Raw genomic sequence first — 14,221 nt, 5'->3', positions numbered from 1 at the left:
GGCCACCCAGGAATGGATTCTACCAAAACAAGGGCAAGAGGACTAGTATTTTGGCCTTCTATGTCAAAAATACATTGACAGAGAACTTTCATCTTGTTCTGTTTGTAATAGTACTAAGCCATATCAATGAAAGGAACCACTTCAGCAAAGCCAGATTCCTGAATTACCTTGGTCAACAGTAGCCACTGACATCTTCAAGTGGAATGGTCAACATTACTTGGTATTGGTAGACTCTTATTCAGACTGGTTCGAGATTGACCTACTTCCTAATCTTACATCCAGTACTGTCATTACAAAGTTGAAGAGACATCTTTCTGTCAATGTTAATCTGCACAAACTCATTTCTGACAATGGTACACAGTTTATCAGTCAGCAGTTCAAAACATTTGCTGAAACGTGGAACTTTGTTCATATTACGAGTAGTCCTGAGTACCCACAGTCAAATGGCCTGGCAGAACATGCAGTTCAGAGTTCAAAACAGCTGTTGGAAATGCTAAATGAGATAATACTGATGATTTCCTAAATCTCATAACTCTATTAGTTAAACAACACAAAAACAAAAATCTAGTAAAGCTAGACTATCCACTGTGTGATACCTTAAACCTCTTGTGTCAGAGGCCTCATGGGATATATGCAAATTACCTTTTAGGATATCAGGTGTTTTAGCTAAATGGCTATTCTGAATGTCCATGACTTTTTCTTTTACTTCTAAGTCTATTTATGGACAAATCTCAGAAACATTCCTCCTGATAATCAACTTGGTTCACATGCCCAGAGGTTAATGTCGAGACAAACCAAAACCATACTACCAATTAATAAGAATCGGTTGATTCCAAGTGCTAAAAACAACAAAGCAGTAAAAGCTCAACTCCTAAAGAAGCATTTGTCCCAAAAGTCTTACTATGATAAAACCAGCCAACCTCTGAATCCATTGAAAGAAGGAGAGATAGTGAGGATATAGACAGCAAAAGGATTTGACCAAATAGGGCTTGTGAAACATTTGTTTGCGCAAGCAAGATCATACACCGAGTCTCAAGGTATGAAATTCAGGCTGAATCGAAAGCATTTACTACAGGTGTCCAAGCCAGTGTTACAGCGTCTTGCCTGTAATAAAGACTCTAATTCTCAGAGTGATTTGTCTAATGTTCCTGTTCCAGAGGACATTTCATAATCTGTTGCTGTTCCTGAAAGTATCCCTGAAAATCTTCAGGAAGAACATTCCCCAGTGACTGTCCCTGTTGCTAAGCCCAGTTCTAGTTATTACATTATGAGGTCAGGTCATATTTCAAGAATTAGTCCCAAATACAGAGCAACCTGGACACGATTGTTGTTATTTGTACATATTTGTATACTTTGTATGCTCATGTGATTGTTATTGTTTATTTGCATGACCAACTAGTTAAAAAAGGAGGATGTAGATCAGAGCGTATCTTTAAGAGCTATTAAAATCTTTGGGCATGTGCTTACAAATACAGAGCACGTCTAGCAAGACTGCCATCTTGTAATGAGTAGTTGAGATGTAGGCATGCATGTGTGTATTAGTTAGTCAGTCAGTTTGTTTAAGTTTAATGTTTCCGTTCTTCATCCTCATGTGTTTATATATAATAAAAGACTTAAACGAACACCCAGCCTCATTGTCTTATTTGAATACACAAGACGAGCAACAACGACCATCTGTTTTGTGTGTGAAAACCATTCTGTAATCACTGAACCTCTTTATTGATAAGCGTAAGTTTAATACCAATTTGGAATTTTCCTTTGGAAACATAAAGATATTTACACATTTGCAAACTTTCATATAAGGGCAATCTGTCTTTCTGTCCCTCTCCCTCACTTTTGGCTGACCATATATTCTGTTCCTATTATGTTTTTGATTTTATTCAGGTCAACCAGCTGCACTTCTAGGAGAATGTTTTATTTAAGCAGCACTTTTATGGAAATATTTTAAGCAGTAAACAAGTTTTAATTACTTTAAATATCCTATGATAAGTTTAAAACCCCCATTCTGAGACCATATCTTTTTTTGTGCTTAAAAATAGTGCATGTGCTTAGCATGTGTTTCTCATCAGCATTTAGCTGTGCACTTTAAATTTGTAGCGAAATGCATTAGTGAGGAAATGTTTGTAATTGGAGTTGTATTTTGTTTTCTTTCGAAGAGTTCTCATTTTTTTCAGTCAAAGTACTCAGTGGATAAGAACTATTTCTGATTAAAACAATATCCTTGAAAAAGGATGGAATTTTCCTTTTGTAATCCATTAACATCACCTGGTCAATAAATACACTGTAATTGAAATGAAAAACAGAAAAAAATTATAACAAATGTATGAATTCTGAGGTCCTAATTCTTTTGAAATACAGCTAGGCAGTTCAGAGCCTAACTGTAAGTCTCAGCTGATAATACTTGTTTCAAAGGTGGCATTCAGTTGAACCACAAATGACATCTGGGAAACATTCTGCTTTTACTATACTGATTAGTAATGTGCAATGAACTAATAAGGGATTAATCTTGTCTTTAAACTGTTCCTATATTTCTCCTTTTCTTTTAGAATTATTGTGTTTGCAAACCAGAGTTCCAGAAAGCAAAGTCTTCTGATGTCTGTGTTTTGAAAAACAGCTGTGGCTCAAACAATGGAACCTGCCAGAAATTTTTGACTAAGTAAGTATCTCATTCATTGATCACAAGTGCAGAAAGTAATGTTGGTGAGTGAATTTATTGTATTCAAAGGGAAAGCAGATTTATTGAGGTTTACTGCTTGCATTTAAATTACTGCACTATGTGAAAAGCAAATTCCAAACACATTCATGCACAAATAAAGGGGCGGTCACGGTGGTGCAGAGGTTAGTGTTGCTGCTCACAGCAAGAGGTTCTCTGGTTCGATTCTTGGCTGGGGTGCCTTCTGTGCAGAGTCTGAATATTCTCCCTGTGGTTGTGTGGGTGTCCTCTGGGTGCTCCAGTTTCCTCCCACATCCCAAAGACATGCTGTAGGTGGATTGGACACTCTAAATTGGCCTTAGGTGTGAGTGCGTGCATGTATGTGCCTTCTGTGGAAGGTTGGGCGCCGGGCTGGCAACTCGACACTGTAAAACTCCATTGCCTGTCATGAGCAGACAGGTGATCCACTGTGGCGACCCCTAACTGGGAAAAGCTGAAAGAAGAAGAAGATACATGCACAAATAAAGAGAAAGATGTGTGCTTAGGTACTCTTAAAATCACAGATGTGAAAGGATAATATTAGCTCTCATTTAGTTCTCAAACCTAAAGCCTTCAGCATACTGTGCTGGTGTCACTGCTACTGGACCAACAATAGTCTTTAGAGAGATAGACATCATGTTTTTCATTAAGATCTTAAACCTTTCAGCTAGTAAGCTGTCATCATGATGATCAAGGTTGAATTGCAAACACACACACGCACAAATACAGAGAAAGTCCCCTGTTTAGGCATTGTTAGACTCATAAAAGTGAAAGGATAATATTACGTGTCATTTGGTACTTGAACACAAGACCTCCATCTTAACAGGCTGGTGTCACCGCCAACAGACCAACAAGAGGCTCTGCACAGATACATGGGCACTATGTCAAGACAGAGAAGCAACAGCTGGCTTGAAAGTGTCAGAAACCTTGCAGTCTGCACACTCACAGATAAAAATGAGCACCTCATGCAAAGACCAAGCTGCTGTCCTTCATTAAATATGTAAAGATTTTGCCCTTTTGCCCTTACAGGTAAACATCTTTACATTTCTGCAGGGCATTTCAATTACATTCTGTTCAACAGCCATATCAGTGTCTCAACTGATAGCACACTCTTTTTGGATCAGGGTCTGATACTTTTCATCAGGAAATTACATTTGATTTGTCTCTTTCAAAGATAATGTGACTATAATTGATCCACAGATAAGTAATTTTAAGAATAGAAAGTACATTTAATCCACCTCTTCATAATTTAAGTCTTTGAGAAATTATTTGAAAATTATTTTAAAGACTGTTTAGTGCTTATTCCCAGAAAAAGGAATTTTTATTATAATTTGGGTGAGGAAGAGAGAAGATTGTTGAGTTATCTCACCAACGATCCTACTGTTAAGACCATGAAGCTTGATAAGATGGGTGGTTTTGTTTTAATGGATACATTTATTTATGTTAGGGCCATGTACACTACTTTGACTGACCCCAAAAGACACACCAAGCTTTCACGCAATGCAATTAATTTAGCCTATCAAAATATTGATATATATCTTAAAGATTGTGTATTGTAAGACATTATTACCCCATCAACATACAATTTTTTTCATTTATTTTCTGTGTAATTATTCCCACAATCTTTGGCATTCATAAAGTTTATAAGACTATCCTAGAGAAATCTTTTAGACATATAGTTGCAGCACAGTGCTCAAAGACGTATCCATTGGCAACCTAAATTGACAGGAAGTTAAAACCTTTTACTCTGAGCACCCTTATATCCTATAGAAGTCATGCAATGTTCTAGAAAAATTCACACTAGATTTATGGGGAGACAAGGCTAGTTTTCTTTTTAATGATGTCGCTGAGTTGTTTTTGTGTTTACCAAAGGCAGAATGTTTTAACTTTTTTTAATGAAGCCCTTATTAACAGTTTTTTTTTGTAAGCATGGGACATTACATTTTTGACAGATTTGATGGATCTTGTTTTAAACAACATTATATGTTTTGAAGGTGAACTATGCAAGCAGATAAAGGGGGCAGCTATGGGGGTATCTTGCCAATTTGTTGATGTGGACATGGAAAAGTAAGTTTATTTGGGGCTTTAATTTCACTGGATTTTGGAAGCTGTATGTCTGTTGTTTTGGCAACATTTCCATCTTATGGAGTGGTTTTGATGAAAAGCTTACTGAATTTTTTAATTACATAGGAAGTACGACCAGATTCTTAATATTTACATACTAACAAATCATGAAAGTATTAACTGTTTGTATATTCTTATAACTAAGAAACAGAATGTTAACATTCATCTAGTAAATAAAGAGAACCTATTCTTCCATCTTCCAGCAGTTATTTGCACTTTAACAGATGCCATCCAACTGTTTACAAAAAAGTAGTTTGGTTAAAGGGCAGTTGGTTAGAGTAGCAAGAATGGTCCGATCAGGATGCGTTTTTGATGGAAAGGGGCACACTATTGAACATGTTTACTGAAAGGGGGTTCCCAAAATATTTTTAAAGGACATTAGCAATGAGGTTACCAAGGGATAGGGCACTAAGTATGACCCCCTTTTGGGAAAAGGTTATACTACTTCAGTCAATAACTTGTTGACAGAGTTAAGTAGTAATAATTTTGTGCACGATACCTGCTAACTTATCTAGTATTGTAGGTATTATTACAAAGAACTGGAATATATTTAAAGGAAACCCAGAATGATACGGGCTGATGGGATAAAATCCACTACTTTAGTTATAAAAAAGGTAAAGATAACTAACTCAGAATTACACGAACCTTACAACAATAATGGAAAGGAAAGGGAAAATACATGTGGAAGCTGCAAACCATGTGCCTATATTTTGGAAGATGAAACAGTGTTAATTAACACCTGACTTAGATCCAAAATACACCCATGCAATGTTAACTGCAGAAAAAAGGGGCTTTTATATTTAATTTTTTTATATTTATTCCTTAATAGTGAAATTTTAAACCAACATATTTAAAAAGGTTATTGCCAGTTAGTCTTAGACATATTTAAAAATGTATTTTGTTTATTTCTATTACAGTTTTCAACTGATTTATAACTGAAGCATTCATTTCAACTTGTAGCAGATGCATTCATTATTTCTGTCCAGTTTAATTTGGATAAAGGGTTTTTTATCTGCTCTTTGAATTAACTTACTGAATGGTTGGTTTGAATTGCACGACACCAGTTCTTAGTATTTTATAGCATAATGAAAAAAAGATTATTAGTTTTGATGACGTCCTTCAGTAGATTCCCATATAGGATGAATGTGCTTAACTTTGTTTAATAAATTTGTTTGCTATTTAAATGCAGAGACAGTGGATGTGTTTTCCAACTTGCATCATTTGGATTATTGTTATTTTTTTTCTGTACTGGTTTTAATTGCTGTTTTGACAGTTTTTATTATGTAATACTTTATTAAAGAACACGATGTGATTGTTTGTTTCATACATGTGATCTGAGAATGTTTTATTTAAATTGTATTGTGATCCGCACTATTCACAGAGAGGAAGCTGACACTGATTTATAAGAGATGAAATCGCTAACTACACTACAGCGGGGAAAGGGCAGGTTTCCTTATCTTTACTTACCGATAAATATATACTCCGTTCCATTCCTCCGTGGTGTTGACCAGCTATGATAGTTCAATGAACCTCTGTACAATCTTTTGGCCTTTTGAGGAAAGAAACATTCACTGGTCTTTGTAGAAGGAATGGGTGTTCAATGAATGTTCCATTCGAGTGGTAAACATAGACCCCAAGTGTAATGACAGGGCTTTAAGTTGGTCCATGTAGGGCATACTGTTTAGGCCTTATCATCAGTTAGGCCATCACCCAAGAAAAATGCCCTGCACTACACAACCTATTACTGACCTACTGTCCAGCAAGGGACCTCCACTCTAGTAACAAAATCTTATTACTTACAAATAAGTCAAAAAATGCTGCAGAAGTGTAGCAGTATTCCCAATACATTGCTAAACTCTGGAATAGCATCCCCACACAAATAAAACTCTGTAACAAACTCAGTAGTTTTAAACCACTCCTTGAACAACATCTTAACCAATCCTGGCCCTGCACATGCTCATCACAAGGTCGACACCTTTTTGTTCACCGTATGAGACTCTATAAATACTCTCCTTTAACAGAATACTCTCAACCTCTCACTGAAATGACAAAACAATTTTTATACATAACTGCTGCCTGTCCAAGACATTAAGTTGCACATGGGCTTTCTTTTTAGTTATATTATAAGAGTAAGTGTTATCACAGTCCAAATGCTCCTGTTACTAATAAAGTAAATAAATGATCCAAAAGAGAAGCACAGGAGCAAACCAAGACTGACAACAAAAATCAGCATAAATCCAGCAGTCACTGAGGCTTATTCAAGCAGCAGAAATAAATGCTAGTTCAAACAATGACTGAATCCGTGACAAAGACAAGTAAAATCCAAGCTGTTTTATTGGTAAGCACTTTCACGCTGTAAGGGCTTTGTCAAACCATAAGAAACAAACACTGAATAAAATCAAGTCACATTTTATAAGGAAATAGGGCTGACATCACTTCCTGATCCTGATTAAAACTTTTCAGTATGCAAAAATAATACGTCTATAAAAAAATGTATACAGAAAACTATATATATATATATATATATATATATATATATATATATATATATATATAAAAATATATATATATAAAATATGCATCTGTATATAAAGGTAAATATAAAACATCTATTAACATTCTAAAATATGTATGTTTATCTCACAGTGAGTCTGCTATTCTTAAGAACAGGTTTCAACAGAATTTTGTCGGAATTGTTAATCGGCATTAACGTCTCCTGACTGATGAAGTAATTTTAAAATGAAAATGTATAGTCAGGAGACGTTAATGCCTGGAGTGTATGTGTTTTTTGTTGTTTTTATTAAAGCTGTGTTTTCAAAGCATTTCTGCTGGTTTCGATCCTTGGTGGTACCTGTGGATACTGTTACTCTGTATTTAACTGGAACTTAATATAATGCAATGTATGCAAATAGAGCTTGCCTTGGCAGTCCTCCACTGAAAATGGAAATTACCCAGTTGGACTTTTGTGCTAAACAAAGACAAATAAATAAATAAATAAAAAATATAAATTATATCCTTTAAGTAAGGTGTGTCTGTGGGCATTCCACTTGTTGCATGCATCAGGACAGATACATGCCAAAAGTGGCATTATACTCAATGACTGGCCTAATGAAGACTGAGTAAAAAGGAGGGGCAGTGGCATTCTAGATCTAAGCACAATCTTACACCCCCAGCTGCTCAATATAGAAGGACTTTCTTATGACAGTAGACACAAATTGTTCAAAAGTAAGGCCACTGTCCACATAAGTTCTCAAATCATAAACAACTAGGTCAACTCTTAGGGGGCATATTTTTAATTTGATAGTTCCCAGGAGTAGACAACTTTCCAAAGGATATGATAATTAATTTTTTGACATTTAGTTCCAGTCCATGATTCTGGCACCAGTTATTTGTCTGTAACAAACCTTCCTACAGGACAGCTAAGTCATTTCATGAATTCGGTGACCACTCATCATCCAGGGCCCTTCTGGTATTGGCTTTTACTTAAGAGAAGTAGATGTCAAACAGGAGAGGTCCCAGCACCGAACCCTGGGGAACTCCACTCATGACTGGTCTCTATGTGAAGGTAGCTTCCCCTATTTTTATCTCCTGTATCTTATCTGTGAAACACTTGGCGAACCAGGGAAGTAATGTAGGGGGGTTATTCCCAGTTTATTTAATGTTTCTGCTACACCTGAGTGGGGTATTGTGTCAAAAGCTATGGTCAGGTTGAGGTACTTTGATCTATTTCCTTGGTGACCTTTTCAAAAAAGTCCACCAGGATGAGTAAGCATGACCTGCCCTTGATGAATCCAAACTGAAATGAGTCCAGGGTTCGATTAGTTGCATGATAAGTCTTTCCATGGTTTTCCATATGAGTCTAGTCAGACTTATGGATCTGTAATTTTCTGAGTTCATGAACTGCAGGGAATGACTGTAACTGTTTTCCATTTGTGTAGTCCAAAACATGCATGGAGGCTGAGGTTGAACGGTGTTGTTGGGGTGGGGCTAAATCGTACTTCATGCTGTTTAAGATGCATCCTGGGATATTGTCAGGACCTATTAATGCAGTAGGTTTAGCTTTTGATGGTGCATTTAGGACTTGATCTTGTGTGATAGCTGGAGACAGTCAGTTTCATGGATATCTTGTGGGCAGATGGATGGATTGGAGAGAAGGGTAAAGTATGAAGTGAATTTATTAGCCAGTAGGTTTGCTATATCTTCAGTCTCAGTGTAGGTAACATTGTTCACAGTCTGCTCAGTCCATTGTTGCTTTGTACTTCTGAGATTACAAACAAAATTGATAAAGGCCTTTGACTTGAGTGGCTATTTTAGCTTCAAAATTGGCTTTGATGGTTTTTAAATAAGTCCCTGACTTGCTTGTTTATTTTAATGATGACAGCTCTATTTTTCTGAATATTACTTTTTTTTTACTTTTGGTAAAAATTCTCTTCCTTTTATTGTAAAGCTTGATATTATGGCTCTACCATGGAGGTTTGTTTTTGGGGTTTGCCATGCACTTTTTTCTACAGGATGCTGGTGCATCTATGCAGCTGTTTACATGCTTGTATACGGTGTTGGTATACAAAGTTAACTGGGTTTGGTGGGGATTTAAGGCTTGCCAGTCTATCTCTTCAGAGCAGCTAATTTCTCTTAGAGAAATTTCTAAAGGTACATTGGGTGGAAGGATTCTATGGTTTCAGTTTTATTTTGAAGGAGATGGCTTTATGGTCAGACCTATCAAGTGATGAAGATATATAAGGAATGACGCAAGATGCCTCTATATTAGTAGGGACAAGATCCAAGATGTTGTTCGCCTAGTGGGTACTCTGATTGTTTCAGGGTGCATATACACTAGTGGTGGAGTAGGTTTCTCAGACTATAGCTGGATAATTTAGAATTCCTAGGAAAATGGTATTGGGTTTAATATTGAATGATTTCAGTTCCTGTAGATAGATGTTGCGGCTTTTATGGGTTATAGAAGGAGTTCTGTATCTAGCTAATATGTGGTATGGGACATTTCTAATGATCATTTGTACATGAAGAAGCTGTAGTGTATTTTGCTGCTTTACCAGCCTTGATGTGAGTCTCTTCTGGATAAAGATTAAGATACCTACCACCTTTTCTCCTCCAGAGCAGAGCTGGCCTAGTCCTCCATTTTAACCCATGTCTCAGTTATTACACTGATGTTTGCCTCCTCCATGGTGAGACCTCCATTTTAATACATGTCTCAGTTATTACACTGATTCTGCTCCTCCATGGTGAGACCTCCATTTTAAGCCATGTCTCAGTTATTACACTGATTCTGCCTCCTCCGTGGTGAGACTTCCATTTTAAGCCATTTCTCAGTTATTACACTGATGTCTGCCTCCTCCATGGTGAGACCTCCATTTTAAGCCATGTCTCCGTTATTACACTGATGTCTGCCTCCTCCATGGTCAGACCTCCATTTTAAGCCATGTCTCAGTTATTACACTGATGTCTGCCTCCTCCATGGTGAGACCTCCATTTTGAGCCATGTCTCAGTTATTACACTGATGTCTGCCTCCTCCATGGTGAGACCTCCATTTTAAGCCATGTCTCAGTTATTACACTGATGTCTGCCTCCTCCATGGTCAGACCTCCATTATAATCCATATCTCAGTTATTACACTGATGTCTGCCTCCTCCATGGTCAGACCTCCATTTTAAGCCATGTCTCAGTTATTATACTGATGTCTGCCTCCTCCAGGGTAAGAAAGGCTTGTAAAGACTAAAATTTCTTGTTTAGGCTCCTAGAATTGATTATGAACACCTTCTAATTTTCCCTTTGCTTGCTTCATTATGCTAGTAGGTTTGCCAGGCTAGCGTTGCCTAAAAAGGTACAATAGGAGTGGGTAAAGTCTTTGCCAATAATCAAAACCATAAAGGGGACAAATACAGGCCATCCCTGGTGAAACAACATGGTCATCAATCACATCCTCCCAGGATGACACATATTGGTCCTCCTACCAATGATATGCTGGGTAATGAAACATTTTCAGTAGAAATGTATATTTGTATGTTGTTGTATTCCTATGGGAGTTAACAGATCTTGTGCATCTTGAGGCTTACACCCTCCACTCTTTCACTAATGACACAGAGAGACACTCAATGGAAACTCTGGATCAAAACCAAACTGCCCATTCACCTACAACAATACAGACAACTTCATAACCAAGCAAAGAAATCAAACAAAGATGACAAAAAAAATTACTATACTAACCCCACCCCCAAAACACACCTTTACAACCCCAAAAAATTCTGGCATACTATAAACAATATCCTACATCCAGGAAACCCCCCACCCCCACCCACACTTACACCTCTCCAAACTACTACTAACTTCAACTCTTACTTCATAGAACCACTCCAACACCAGCACCACCCCACCTGCCTCCCCCCTAATCACCCTAACCCCTCACCTACTTTCAACCTACAAACAGTATCTACCTCTTGTATAAAATCACTGCTCCTTAAGCTCAAACCTTGTTCTCCCTCCATAGATGGTCTCCCTCCACTCTTTCTTCAACTAAGTGTTAACTCTATAGCCCTACCCATCACTATCCTCATAAACAGATCTATCACTGAAGCTACAGTCCCAGTCATCTGGAAGAAGTTTTAAACTATACCTATCCACAAGGGAGGTAACTCCACTAAACTAACTAACTACAGGCCTATCACAATACTATCGCCCCTATCCAAGATCCTGGAAAAATGTGTACACAAACAAATTCTTCAGCACCTCACCTAAGACAGCTTAATTACCCCCACCCAACACAGTTTCCGGCCTGGCTGTAGCACTTCTACAGTTCTCATCTCTTTCATAAATAGTATTGCTTAAGCTAGGGAACAAAATAAACTTGCATCATGTGTCTTTCTTGACCAATCAAAAGCCTTTGATACTGTCCACGGTCCATTACTCTTAGAGAAACTCTCCCACATAGACCTATCCTCTCCCACTATCTCCTGGTTCTCTAGTTATCTTAGTAACTGCTCCCAATCCATCAAATGGGATTCAGCTATCTCCCTAGAACTTCCAGTACTGATGGGAGTTCCCTAAGGATCAATCCTAGGACCACTGCTTTTCAACATTTTCACCAATCAGTTATCTAGCTCTACTCCACACTCATCCCTAATGCAATATGCTGATCACTCCACAGTCATCACTATTGCAGACACACTACCCATACTCCAGTCTAAAACTCAGGAATCCCTCTTGTCTGTCAGGACCTGGCTGAACCGAAACCATGTAATCATAAATCTAAAAAAGACCAAACTCCTTTTCTTTCTTCCAAAAACAATGACCCACCTGAAACCTAACTTCTCCATCTTCTCCCACAACAACACACCCATTATGGTGGATAACACTAAACTACCTGGGGTCATCATTGACGACCAGCTAAAATTTGACCAGCATGTACTTAGAAACATCCAGAAAACCCACCAAAACATCAGCCTTCTTTACAGAAACAAAACCTTTCTCTCCCCTCTCCAACCCTTCTCTCAGATTCTCACCAACCTGCAGACCTCTCTTACGACCAAACTTGAATCCACCTTTAACAAAGTAGCAAAATTTGCCACTGAAATTCCTTGCTCCTTTCACCACTCTACAAAAACTGGAATGGTTAGAGCTCCCTGACAACCTTACTCTCTCCCAGCTCCAAATAATCCATTCCATTCTATACCAGCCCACTTTCTGCCCCGCAATATCACCCATCATCTCATCCTACACCCCAACTAGGATACTCTGGAGCTCTGACCAACACCTTTTGACCATAACCAAACCCAAACTCAACATAGACAAAAGCCTGCATAGCTATTACTCCACCAAACACTGGAATAAACTCTCCCTGGACATACGTAACACTACAGCCAAACTTCTATTCAAAAAGACTGAGAAATCACCTTAGCTTAAATAAACTCTGCCTCTGTTCTCAGCCCCCCCCCGACTAACCCACCTCTCCAGACCAATCTCTCACTTATATTTCTCCTACTAGTACCTAACACTACCTCCTTCCAAACTCAACCTCCCTTCTTCCCCATTAAACCCTTTCCCTATTCCTACCCCTAACTGTCCTTTACTATATCTACCTCCTCACCAGTAGAATGTCCCTACTCCTACCCCTAACTGTCCTTTACTATATCTACCTCCTCACCAGTAGAATGTCCCTACTCCTACCCCTAACTGTCCTTTACTATATCTACCTCCTCACCAGTAGAATGTCCCTACTCCTACCCCAAACTGTCCTTTACTATATCTACCTCCTCACCAGTAGAATGTCCCTACTCCTACCCCTAACTGTCCTTTACTATATCTACCTCCTGACAAGTAGAATGTCCCTACTCCTACCCCTAACTGTCCTTTACTATATATATCTCCTCACCAGTAGAATGTCCCTACTCCTACCCCTAACTGTCCTTTACTATATCTATCTCCTCACCAGTAGAATGTCCCTACTCCTACCCCTAACTGTCCTTTACTATATCTATCTCCCACCAGTAGAATGTCCCTACTCCTACCCCAACTGTCCTTTACTATATCTATCTCACCAGTACAATGTCCCTACTCCTACCCTTAACTGTCCTTTACTATATCTACCTCCTCACCAGTAGAATGTCCCTACTCCTACCCCTAACTGTCCTTTACTATATCTACCTCCTCACCAGTAGAATGTCCCTACTCCTACCCTAACTGTATTTTACTACATCTATCTCCTCATCAGTAGAATGTCCCTACTCCTACCCCTAACTGTCCTTTACTATATCTATCTCCTCACCAGTAGAATGTCCCTACTCCTACCCCTAACTGTCCTTTACTATATCTACCTCCTCACCAGTAGAATGTCCCTACTCCTACCCCTAACTGTCCTTTACTATATCTATCTCCTCACCAGTAGAATGTCCCTACTCCTACCCCTAACTGTCCTTTACTATATCTACCTCCTCACCAGTAGAATGTCCCTACTCCTACCCCTAACTGTCCTTTACTATATCTACCTCCTCACCAGTAGAATGTCTCTACTCCTACCCCTAACTGTCCTTTACTATATATACCTCCTGACAAGTAGAATGTCCCTACTCCTACCCCTAACTGTCCTTTACTATATATATCTCCTCACCAGTAGAATGTCCCTACTCCTACCCCTAACTGTCCTTTACTATATCTATCTCCTCTCCAGTAGAATGTCCCTACTCCTACCCCTAACTGTCCTTTACTATATCTACCTCCTCACCAGTAGAATGTCCCTACTCCTACCCTAACTGTCCTTTACTATATCTACCTCCTCACCAGTAGAATGTCCCTACTCCTACCCCTAACTGTCCTTTACTATATCTATCTCCTCACCAGTAGAATGTCCCTACTCCTACCCCTAACTGTCCTTTACTATATCTATCTCCTCACCA

The 14,221-nt window shown here is 38.4% G+C and overlaps 1 protein-coding gene across 1 annotated transcript in view; it reads left to right on the top strand.

Moving 5' to 3' along the window:
* STAB1 (stabilin 1) overlaps positions 1–14,221 on the top strand; it is a 2,761,215-nt gene that overhangs the window by 342,325 nt on the left and 2,404,669 nt on the right. Inside the window, exon 9 of the mRNA XM_044078505.1 lies at positions 2,547–2,656. Within this exon, the coding sequence (XP_043934440.1) occupies positions 2,547–2,656 (110 nt within the window). The remainder of the gene's footprint in view (positions 1–2,546; positions 2,657–14,221) is intronic.

This window comes from Protopterus annectens, chromosome 7.part1, assembly GCF_019279795.1.
Source record: "Protopterus annectens isolate FY-2018-M chromosome 7.part1, PAN1.0, whole genome shotgun sequence".
Classification (NCBI taxonomy): Eukaryota; Metazoa; Chordata; order Ceratodontiformes; family Protopteridae; genus Protopterus; species Protopterus annectens.
This window is presented reverse-complemented; position numbering and strand designations above follow the sequence as displayed.